Raw genomic sequence first — 11,980 nt, 5'->3', positions numbered from 1 at the left:
ATATAATTAATTTAAAAATAAATAAATTTAAAATTTAAATTAAAATAAATCAAATAAATATAAATTAATTGATAGAATGTTTTTATATATTTTAAACCTTACCTTTCACATTTCAAAAAAAGAAAAAATTCCAAAATTATAAATGCCGGTTGCACTGGATCACAGGTGCACATGCAAAGTGCTAGAGCACCATAGATCACGCCTATGCGTGACTCAAATCGTTTAGTTGGGTCGATTTTTGTTGGTTTTTATCGGTTTTTAATTCGAAAAGGTTCTAGTCTTGGATTGGATTAATTTATAGTTCGATTCACCAATTTTGTTTTATTGAATCGACTGGTTCGACTTTTTTTATAACTATAATTTTATGGTAATGAATACTGATTCTCAAATGAAGATACACAAAAAAGGTGGTATAAATTATTTTTGCTTAATTAGTGCCAAAATATTGCTTATCGCAAAAAGCAAAAAAATCTCGTAACTTTCTATTAGTCCTATTTAAATCAAGAAAGACTTCAAATAGAGATAGATGAAGTATCCCATACAGGGACGGATCCAAGTATAAAGAAGAAGGAGCATTTGTCCCCACAAAGATTTTAAAAAAAAATTAATAATTATATATTGATGTATATATTTATTTTTTTATTATATTATGTTTTCTTCCAACAAAAAATATAACTTATCTTTTTTTTGTTTATATTAAAAATATTTTGTTAAATTTAATATACAATAATAAATATTTTACTAAATTTAATTTAGTATAAAATTAAAAATAAATAAATAAACCAACTTATAAAAATAGTACTAATTAATTTTATAATACTAATTAATTAGTTGATAATTAAATTAAAACTTAATTTCTTAATTAAATACAAGTTAATAAATTATTAGTAATTTTTAAAAAATTATCAGGATAAAAATATATTATCTATATATATTAATATATTGTATTAATATTATTTATTAAAATGACTTGAATATAGTAATTATTACTTTAGTTAAAAATTTATTTATACCATAAATATTATAATAAGTAAATTTTAAAATTGAATAGGAGATAATAAATAATTAAATAATTTTTTAAAAATATATAAAAAATAATATTTAATCATATTAAAAATAAAAAAAAGTTGTTATAAATGATTTTTTTATTATTTTGAATATTATAATGTTTTTTTATCATTTTAAATATTATAATAAGTGCGTGTGTACACCTTTGCATGTGTAATTCTATTTTTTTCAATAGATATAGATAGTTCTAATTTAAAGTTTAAATATTTCTAAAACAATTTGAGATAATCGAGTGATTAGCTCAATCATCCACTTTAAATTTAAATTTCGTCTTGTGTATGTAGCAATTTATTATCTCACGATAAACTCTTAAATAGAGTTTAGATCTACGACGAATTAGTTCTTAATCTTTAAAGTATCATGAAAAAAAAATATCTATATTCAAATTTTACTTTGTATATTTTTATCCTTATTGATAAAATTTTTTGGTCTCGTCATTGATTTCATACAAGCTAGGAATACCTTTTTTCTTTTTTCTTTTTTTTTATACATTTTGAGAGTTTAAATCCAAAACTTCTTGTTAAAAAATTAAAGAATAGTATTTATTATCTACCATAATTAATTTCGCATTACTTGTGAATCTGTTTTTTCTTCGACGCTGAAAACAAAAAAGCTTCTAATATTCCTTCACAGTGCATTATCTTCATCTAGTTTTCATTTTCTTATTTGGCGTCTAAGAACATTATAAATAAGTTGACATAGCAAAGTTGTTTCACTTGATCCTTATCGTCGATCTCTATTTCTTCCATAAACATTAGCAGCAAAAATTCATGGTACCAAATCTTCTAATGGATTTGAAACAGAAATTCACTGTTCTACTAAAGCGATTAAAAGAAGCTTGCAAGTGAACCTTGAACACGTGTCCATGGTAGACAAAAGATAGAAGGTGAACCATGCATGTTGCCAAATACGCGGCAAGTGAGATAAGATAAGCAATAAGCATTCATGAGCTTTATAAGTAGGGCATGCTGTCATGGTGGTGGATACACGTTTTCCCGAAAAGAGGATTTCATTATTGACCTCAAAGATACACAAATTATTTTTAATATGGAGATGAAGATGATATTTTAACTCTGTCTATATTATATTTGTGGTATATAGTCAATCTCAAATTCGGATAAAGGAGGAAAGTTGTGTTAAGTTTTTGACAACCAATATAAAAATATAGTTAAATCTCTATAACAAGACGAAGATAATATTTTAGTTGAATATCGATATTTAAAGTTAATTGTGAGTGTGTATAGAAACTATTATTACAATTTGACATGTTTCTAACATGTATTTTATGTGTTGGCCAGAATATTAATATCTGTCTAATACGTATTTTATATATTGTTAAAATATTAACATGTGTTCAATATATATTCTACATATCTTCACTTATAAAATTTACATACCTATACACTAAATAATTCTATTTTCAACAAAAATACTAATATTTTTTCTATATAAAAAAAAGTTAGCCTCAAAGATACTTCAACCAGACAATATCTTTTCCCCCACCATCTCTTCTTCAATGCTTCCCACAGAACTCTTCTTCTCATTTTACCAATAACTGTAGTTTCTATTCTGTCAATAGGAGAAATCATATTTGCATGCGTTTTCTTTTGGATTTTTTAAATAAATAAAAAAAATATTTAATTTATAGATTAGTTGCTGCAAAAAATTATGTTTTTGTGCATTATTACTCATTTCATTTATACCGTCGTCACCGAAATAAGTATAATATTATGAATAAAAAAACGTATATTTTATCACGTCTAAATCCATAAATTTATATTATTTTATTTCTTAAATTTTTTTTATAGAAGTGTTTGTTTACTAATATTAGAGTGTGTTCTAATCTATTAATATTTAAATGACTAAAAATTTAAATATTGATTTTTTGTTTTTCACCTTCTATTTTTACTATATATTTTTTTTAAATTATTGTAAAAGTAAAACACCGAAGATTCAAATAAAAGAAATGAATACACAATAGTTAAGAACCGTTAAATGAAAATTTAGTTAAATCAGTCAAATCATCTAACGGCTCTTAACTATCAACTTTACGTGAAGTTAACTGCACCTGAATTTCTACCATAATAATATTGGTATTTATCCTAAACGTTTAAAACAAAAATGATGCTTTACCTTAAAACAAAGATCGCAGATAAATTCTAATAATTTCTTAACTATTAGTTAGAAATTTGACAAGATTATAATTATAAAAATATTTTTTACGTTCTATGATATTCTAGCATAGACAAAAATATTAACGCTGTTATTGTTTTAAATTCTCAGCCTTCGGAGAGCATTACTTCTTATTAATTTACCACAATCTTCTTGATTTTTCATTCATTACTGGTGAATTTTAAATAGTTAAACATGCATCCGTTGAGCAATCTAGTTTGTACAAATATTAATGGATATAATATTTGTTAATTAAAAATACTTCATATAAATAATCAAATATATATTTTTATATTGGTAGTTTTTTTTTGTGACTTTTATATAGGTATTTGCTCTCATAGTCTCGTACATATTGCAAGCGTACCGATGGATCGGTCTTCCTTCTTTCTTTTCTTTTCTTTGTAACGAATCCCTCTATATTTTATGCATTATTTTGCAATGAATCCCTCTTTTTCTTCTTTCTTTTTTAATTAATTTCTATTGTGCTAATAAATTATTAGAATAGCTTGATTAAATTTAATTATTAAAATAACTTGATGATTTAGCATCGTCGTATTTTCATAAAGTGATTGGTAACTGATTGGCCACTATTTTTTATTTATATGGAGCATGATTGTTTATCAATAAAGTGTTTAGAAAGCCACTATATGATAACTCAAATCATACTCATCGTGAATTCGAGTTTTCTTATTTATGGTAAAAAAATAAATAAATAAATAAAAATAAAAATAAAAATAAAATGATTAGAAAACAATCCTAAAGAGCCACCTCACACTGCGCAAGAGTCACGATGAGACGTAGCCGTTCAAGATTCTAGATTTGAGTTTCCTTCATTTTCAAAGCGATAGCTCGTTAGAAAAATCTTGTTCTCCGCCCAAAAATTCATCCTCCAATTCGAGTTTCCAGCCAAAGGAAGAGGAAATAAAATGGGTGTTCGACAAATTCGACGCAAACAAAGACGGCAAGATCTCCTTTGAAGAGTTCAAAGCGGCGATTATCACCGTGGGTTGGAATCTCGGTGATGCCGAGGCTTTAAACTCGTTCAAGGCCATCGATACCGATGAAGATTCCTTCATCGGTTTCGACGAGTTCATGGGGATGTTTAAGGGGGAGGATAACGATGACGAGAAGGTGAAGCAGATGGAGATGAAGAGCGCTTTCCAAGTGTTTGATTTGAATGGTGATGGGAAGATTAGTGCGGAGGAGTTGTCCCAAGTTCTCAAGAGGCTTGGCGAAAATTGTAACGTTAGTGATTGTAAGAAGATGGTGATGGGTGTGGATGGTAACGGTGATGGCTTTATTGACTTGAATGAGTTCATGACCATGATGATGAGTGGCAACAAACTGCCTTAATTAAGTGGAATTAGAAGAACCACTATGGTGTTTAGAATTCAATATCAGATAATCAATTTATATGGAGGCTAATTATTTCATTATCATAGGATAAAGAATGATTTCTACTTGGTAGAATCCATATATACTTTATTCTATAATGATACGAACAAATGAATCATCTTATCAATTCTCTTATAAGAGTTGGAAAGATTAGCCTCTTGATATGGACACCATGGTCAAATATTCGATAGATATGTGTTCCATTTCACTTTTGGTCTCATAATTTGTTTTAACGAATAATACAAGTGTATCAACGTGCTTTGTTGTTCCATAAGTTCAAATAACTAAATAACGTTAACACCGGTGGAAGCATGTCTTAAATATGTGTTTATTTAATTTTTGTCCAGAAATCGTCAAGTTTGTGACTATTTTGTTTATTATTTTTTTCAAAAAAATTATTTGTGTATTAAAATCACTCACTAAAATCAGTTACCAATATATTTATGTATAAATATATGTGTGGTTTAATTTATTTTTAATATATATTTGTATCTAACATGTATTTTATATTGGTGGTTGATTTTAGTGTACACGTAGCATAATTCTATTTTTTTGTTGTTGTTTGGGTTGCAAAAGGAGGACCATTTACTAAAAAATTGTTATGATCTCTTAGAATTTGTTGCAAAAATATTGTAGAAAGATTGTAATCATTCTAGATTGTCTTGCACGGTTAAAACTTAGAATGTTGAGTATTAAAGTTGAGACAAATTAGATCTAAGAATATTTTAATTAGTAAATTAGCTCAATAAACGAACTAACTCTGAAGATAGACCATATACCTAAAAATTACTATGTGGCTAAGAACTTAGTTTCCAAACTAGAGCTAAAATCGAAGAAAATTGATTATTGATTTAACTTAACAGACAATTTAAATTCTGTCATCTAGTTTAATATTAAAGAATGACCTAAATAAATTTTTAGGTCTTATATGTAACAATTCACACTCTCCTTCACGTCAACATGTCAAAATGAGTCAATAGGATTATCCTACATCACATTAACCAACATATTTTAGATATTTTTTGTGCAATTAAAATCTAGAAAACAATTTTAACGGGTACAATCAATGGCAAGGACTATTTTAGTGTGTACTCATAAAAAATTAACGGTACACTAACTTGCGCTCACATTAGAGCATGTACGCATTATAATATAAAATTGAAGCATAATATAAGTTATAGATAGAATAAATTAACCAAGCCAAATAATGATGAGCCAACATCCCATTATATAAACAAGATTTACATTATTCTACCACATAAAGAATGCAAGTTTGTTTCACCAAGGAGCAGCAACCTCTTTCTGAAACTTGTTTTGATGAGTTTCAGCTTTTTGCTTCAAACTCTTAATGTAAGCACTAAAATCCTTACAAGCTCCTTTCAAATCTTCCAGCTTGGACTCCATATTCTTTATTTCCTCATCTGCTCTTGAGTGTTGATTTTTATACTGGAAGTATCTCCTAGTTTCTAAGGCATCATCAGTCTCATATGCAATGCTCACCAATCGCCGCAACTTCACTCTCAAGAACTCAACATTCATGCCCATATGCTCAAAGGCAAGCAGGGTTTTGTCCCAATTCGAGAAGTCGAATCGTGGCGTAGCTAGCACGCTAACTTTTATGGCGTCCGCAATGTTTACAGTCTCCGTTATGATTCCAACAACTAGCTTATAGTTCAACCCCCTGGTGAGGTTCTCATGAAGAAAAGCACGTTGGCTATAACATAGTTTGTAGTATTTGTTTCTAACCTCGGTAGAGAACTCGGCATCTAATACCACACCATCCACTATGATGCTAAAGTTTTCAAATCCTTTGACATCTTTGAAGTCAAGCGTTCTAAACCCTTCAAATACTTCTGAAACTGCTTCTTCGCTATCGTTTTCGGATTGCGCCGGTTGCACAGATTTATGTCCTGGCTTTGATGCCTTTTTCTTTTGGACGTCAATTGCAACAGATTTTCCGGGTTTCTTCTTTGTAATACTAGCATCTAAAGCATCATTCTCTGGGTTTTCTTTCTCTGAGAACACCAACGAACCAACTAAAGAATGTTAGCATAATAGCTTTTATTTACGGTGAAAACTCATGTACAGTTTATTTCACGTGAAGTTGATAATTGAGAGTTATTAGATGATTTGACTGATTTGACTAAATTTTCATCTAACAACTCTTATGAAGTTGGATAGCTTGAGAGTCGTTAAATAAAAATTTGATCAAATCAATCAAATCATCTAATGGCTCCCAGTTATCAACTTCACTTGAAGTGACACCTGAGTTTAAAAGTGAAAACTCTTTATACAATGTAAGAAGCCAAAGCATGGAGAAACAAAACAAGGCTTGCCTCTCTGCTTTTGTCTTGCATAACTGTCTAGATTCATGAGCGAAAGGGCCCCATCTACTTCCCTTAAATTATCTGCTCTTACTATATAAATCTGCAAGAATAATTGTTTTTAGTTTACAGAAATAAGTTAATTGTTTTAAAGTAATAAAAAGGAAAATGAAAAGCATGACCTTAAACTTGGCAGGTTCAACTAACTGGAAGACCAAGACGTCACCCTCCTGCAACTTATGCACAGCAGAAAACTGTCTCCAACCTGCGCTCAATCCCGTTTTGCATGCGATGTACTTCATCTTGTATTCTTTGCCATATTCATCTTCCAAAGTCATCGTTGTATCCTTATCTGCCAAGTGCTTCTTACAGAATGCCACAGGCAGACCCTATATTCATATATTCAAAATAACACACATTATTGCATGCCTCCAACACATTCTTAATTTATCCTCCAAACTTTGCTTACCATCCAGAAACAACTAGCAACATGTGATCTCACTAATGACTTCACAAAACTCGGGTATTCGCCTTGCAAACTCGATCGGATCTCTTCTGCTCGAATTACAGCAGATGACTTAGCCTCACCACGAGAGGATGTTGCTTCTGCTGTTGTAGCCTTCATAGAGCTGCAACCCAAAATCAAATCTTAATTGGACAAACAAAAAAGATATGGAACAACTTGATAACTTAATTTGCATATAATAATATTAACCTTGCAAATTTTTGTGCCTCGCCATTTGTGACCTGTAGAAACATAGGACAGAACTATCAATCACATGAATTATACATTGGTGTAGAGTAAAAGCTGCAAATTAGTGCATATATTCATTCTTACAAATTACAAGAAGTTAGTGTTTGCTCAAATACAAAGAAAATATAAAGAAAAAATGTTGCCCCTAATCAATTTAGTCCTCTCAGTGTAAAGCACCAATCAATTTATTGTGAAAGGTCCTAAAAACCCAAAAAAAAAGAGACCCTAAAAAGAATAAAAAAAAACTAGAACTTCTATAAACTCTCTCTAAAGATGGTTTTCCAGAGACAAGCATCTTGTCTTGTCCAACAAGAAAGTAAGTTCATAATCCCTCTAAAATTCCTTGTGATGGCTTCTCTGTTCAGTATTATGATCTACTTGGGATGGGTAATTCCAAGTTTTTATCATCTCATAATTCCTCTAAATTTAACAAAATCACAAATCTTACAACTTTTTTTGTAGCTAAACACTTATTAAATTTTGCATTGATGTTTCCTATATCTTAGAAAGACTAACTTGGGCCAATTCTTTTTTTTTTTCCCAAATAAAGAGTGCTTGCCTAGTAATTAGATATTCTTTATCATTTTGTTGTAATCTACATTGCTAGATACACAAATTAAACAACTCATAGCAGGAAGATCTTCAAGTGTAACACATTAAATAATAACAACAATAAAAGGATAAAAATATTACAGGCTTTATATCAGAGTTTAAGACCTTGTTTTTGTTATCCGTGGCCTTGTTTTGTTTATCCTGAACAAAAAAAAAATTGCAATATATATCGGCTTCAAAGAAGGTATCAATATCACACTAGCATAGCAGGATCCTAGCATCAACTTGGTGAAAGAAATTATAAGACACCAAATAATAATAATGAGGCAAGAAAATTGGAAAAACTTACACCTTCAAAAACTTTTTAAATAATATCATTTTCGTCAATTCAACCTTTTGCTCAAAATAAAGAACATTAAGAATATAATTAGATAATAATTCATGTTTACATACATTTAAATATTACGTTGATTAAAAGTTTATCAAACAATGCTGCATTAATGCAAGATTTTATAGCTAAGATTTATAACATGTAAACTTTAATTTCAATCAAACATTTAGCTTTCTGAATGGTTTAAGGTACGAATTTAACTTATAACTAATAATAATGGAAGATTCCTGTTATCCCAACAAATCCTATGCTATTAAACATGGCAATGAAAAACAAAATTTGAGAAAATAGAGATAGAGAAAAAGGAAAACCATCATGTTTATAGAAAACCTCCGTTGAGCTTGCTCGTCTCCATAGAAACCCAGAGTCACAGTTTGTTCATCATGTTGTTCAACCTCCTTCTTCACCATCCTATCCACCATTTCCAAAATGCAAACTTAGAAAAAGGGCATACGGATTTTTGTGGTTTCTTCAATTGAATATAAGATCAACTGGCTACCGTTTTCATGTTTTCCAATGCAAGAAACAGAAACCGCAATGCAAAAAAGGATTGAGAGAGAGAGAGAGAGAGAGAGAGAGAGGGACCAACAGGGCCCTGATTCGTTTTGATCAAAAGAGAAATGCAAAGGTGTTATCGTTTTGTCCATTAACCATAACGTGCATGGCTATCATAATTTTGTTTCCTTATTGTTTCTTTTTTCTTTTGTTGTTTAGGTGTCTTTCGGTTTGCGGAAATCGTTGTTATTATAGTGGTTTTATACTTTTATTATCAATCCGCACTTTTTTAAGGGTTTTTTTTTTCAAAAATTTAAAATGATGTTTTAATTTAAAACAAATTAAAATGTCAAATAAAATTGTGCTATTGAATTGGTTTTTAGCAGTGAGTAGTTATTCTTCCCTTTGTTTTTAATTAAGTGTCCATTTTTAATTGTTTATTTTGATAAGAAAAATTTGAAATGAATTGAATTTATAAGTTAAGAATTTAATGACAAAGTTATTTATCCTTAATATCAATAACTATTCATTTTATACTACTTTACTGATGTGTTCTTTCTCACTAAAAAACTAATATTATATTTGATTTATCAAGAGGACAATTATTTGTAACAAAATAAAGAGTATATATTCATTTTGGTCCTCAAAGAATTTCAGACTAGATATTTTAGTCCCCAACTAAAATTAATTACTCGATTGGTCTCTAACAATTAACTCCATCAGTCAGTCACTTAGGTCCTTTACTCCGTCAATTCTAACGGAGGACAAAATAGTCTCTGACAACTCTAATAAGGGACAAAATGGTCTTTGATCTCCTCTGTTCGGAAACGACACTGTTCTCTCCCAATTTCCATCATATCTCGCATAACACTAACAGTCTAACACTGTAACTTCAAGCTACACAATGCACACTCTATAACTTTAATTTTCATAAGGAAAAAAATTCCCAACTTGTTTTCGACCAATTTATACTCATGAAACTAATGACTATGTCTCTTAACTACTTGTCGTCTTCGATGGATTCTATGAATCTAGAAAGTAAGTCTGATTTGTTAAGACTCGTCATCGTCGTTGTCATCTCCCTCCTCCTCTACCCTATTATCTCCATGACTCCACATTGTCTACCATTCCGATCGCTTCCTTTAATTTCTTCTTTGAACCAATATTCAGTAATTGCTTAAGTTTCCATATGAGCGGCAACAGCGACATTGCTCGTTGTACTGATAGTTTGGATGTGAGGTTGAAACTGTCTGCCAACTTGGACTCCAGAAAAGAAGGATTGAAGCACTCGGTGTCTATTTCAAATGAAAATTTGCATATGATGTCAAAAGAGAATCTTCTGATGATGTCCTAATATCCAACAATCTATATTGTTTGTCGGAGAGTGGAGAAAGGCGTGCCCTTGGGGTAGTTGTGGAACTTGGTCTTGAGGATGTCGTGGACATTGTTGGGGTTGGAGATGATGTTATCGAAGACGTGGAAGTGGATGCTTCTGGTGGGTGAAGTGCAAAGGAAGTGAATGTACTAGTCACAAAGATTTAGGAAGTGTGTGGTCCATGACATGTTGAGGTAGGTGCAACACATGTGGTAATTACATCTTGGTTTAATCTTGGAACTAAAGAGGATGAAGAAAAAGATGGAAAAGAAGACTGTGAAGGTGAAGAAGGAGAGTATGAATATTAAAGTTATACGAGATATGATAAAAATTGGAAAAGAATAGTGTCGTTTTTGAATAAAAGGGTCAGGGATCATTTTGTCTTTTGTTAGAGTTGTCAAGGATAATTTTTTCCCCTATTAGAGTTGTTAGGGACCATTTTGTCTTCCGTTAGAGTTGGCGGAACCAATAACCTAAGTGACTGATAGAATTAATTGTTAGAAACCAATTGAATAATTAATTTTAGTTAAAGACTAAAATGTCTGGTTTAAAATTCTTTAAAGACCAGAATGTGTATATATTCAAAAATAAAAGTTTAAAAGTGGATGACTAAATGAGAATAGGAGAGTCGGTGATTAAAAGAAACAATAAATATTTGTTATCATTAAACAACAATTAAACCTGATCTCACTAAAAATAGTTGGCTACGTGTATTAAATAATACTTTTGTATTCTATCATATATTATATTTAGATCGAAACGGTTTACATATCTCTTTTGATTATTTCTTGTACAATTTTTTTTAAGCTTTTCTCTATTATTTATTATGCATCCTTTTATTTGATCTACTTTTTTAATTAAATAATCTATTGATCTTCTCATATTTTCAAGTCAACTGAGATGAAAATCTATCATTTTTGTTATATTCTTATTCCTTATTCTGTTCATACATATTTAGATGCTCATCCATTTAAATATCTTCATCTTTGTCACAATAGACATATACTCATGCTCATCATTTAATATTAGCTCCATAATATCTTAGATTAAGTTATAATAAGGGTTAAATGTAAAATCAAGATCGGGGTCGAGTTCCATAAACTACTGCTGCCACAGTGCCAGCAGCAGTAGGATCCGGCACCGTCACTTCTTTTCTCCTCTTTTTGTTCTTTCTTTTTTATTTTTGAAGAAAATAAACATCAATTTTATCTTTTTTTATTTCTGTTGTTAATTTTGGATCTAAAGTTGCGGTTGATGATTGTTGAATTATTGTTAAATGTAAAATTTTTACTGATTTATTTTGTGGTTGTTGTTGCTGAAATTGCTGAATTTGTTGTGGTTGAATTTGGTTGTTACTGATATTAAATTTAGTTTGTAGGTAGAAGATTTTTGGTTGTTACTGTTGTTAATGGTAAGGGTGTGAAGGATGGAGAACGGGATGGGGAGAGAACAAG

At 30.0% G+C, this 11,980-nt stretch overlaps 2 protein-coding genes across 2 annotated transcripts in view; one reads left to right on the top strand and one right to left on the bottom strand.

Annotated features, from left to right (window-relative positions):
• LOC107479422 (probable calcium-binding protein CML32) overlaps positions 1-4,909 on the top strand; it is a 9,333-nt gene extending 4,424 nt beyond the window's left edge. Inside the window, exon 3 of the mRNA XM_052261686.1 lies at positions 4,051-4,909. Coding sequence (XP_052117646.1) covers positions 4,051-4,593 — 543 coding nt within the window. The 3' untranslated portion in view covers positions 4,594-4,909. The remainder of the gene's footprint in view (positions 1-4,050) is intronic.
• A 992-nt stretch (positions 4,910-5,901) lies between these two features.
• Positions 5,902-9,200, bottom strand: LOC107479414 (B3 domain-containing protein Os01g0234100-like). The gene is made up of 6 exons (XM_052254418.1): positions 8,968-9,200; positions 7,675-7,706; positions 7,429-7,588; positions 7,142-7,348; positions 6,972-7,062; positions 5,902-6,650 (listed from the first exon to the last, which is right to left on the bottom strand). Exons 1-6 carry the CDS (start codon positions 9,076-9,078, stop codon positions 5,914-5,916), a joined length of 1,338 nt encoding a protein of 445 aa, XP_052110378.1. The 5' UTR covers positions 9,079-9,200; the 3' UTR covers positions 5,902-5,913.
• Between the last annotated feature and the right edge of the window lie 2,780 nt (positions 9,201-11,980).

Source organism: Arachis duranensis, chromosome 1, assembly GCF_000817695.3.
Source record: "Arachis duranensis cultivar V14167 chromosome 1, aradu.V14167.gnm2.J7QH, whole genome shotgun sequence".
Classification (NCBI taxonomy): Eukaryota; Viridiplantae; Streptophyta; class Magnoliopsida; order Fabales; family Fabaceae; genus Arachis; species Arachis duranensis.
The sequence above is the reverse complement of the archived record's forward strand: the minus strand, read 5'-3'. Positions and strand labels throughout refer to the sequence as shown.

Coding starts and splice junctions, on each gene's coding strand:
- LOC107479414 (XM_052254418.1), bottom strand. CDS start 9,078: ATGGTGGATAGGATGGTGAAGAAGGAGGTTGAACAACATGATGAACAA. Junction 7,349..7,428: donor TTGCTAGTTGTTTCTGGATG/GTAAGCAAAGTT, acceptor ATATGAATATAG/GGTCTGCCTGTGGCATTCTG. Junction 7,063..7,141: donor TTGAACCTGCCAAGTTTAAG/GTCATGCTTTTC, acceptor TTATTCTTGCAG/ATTTATATAGTAAGAGCAGA.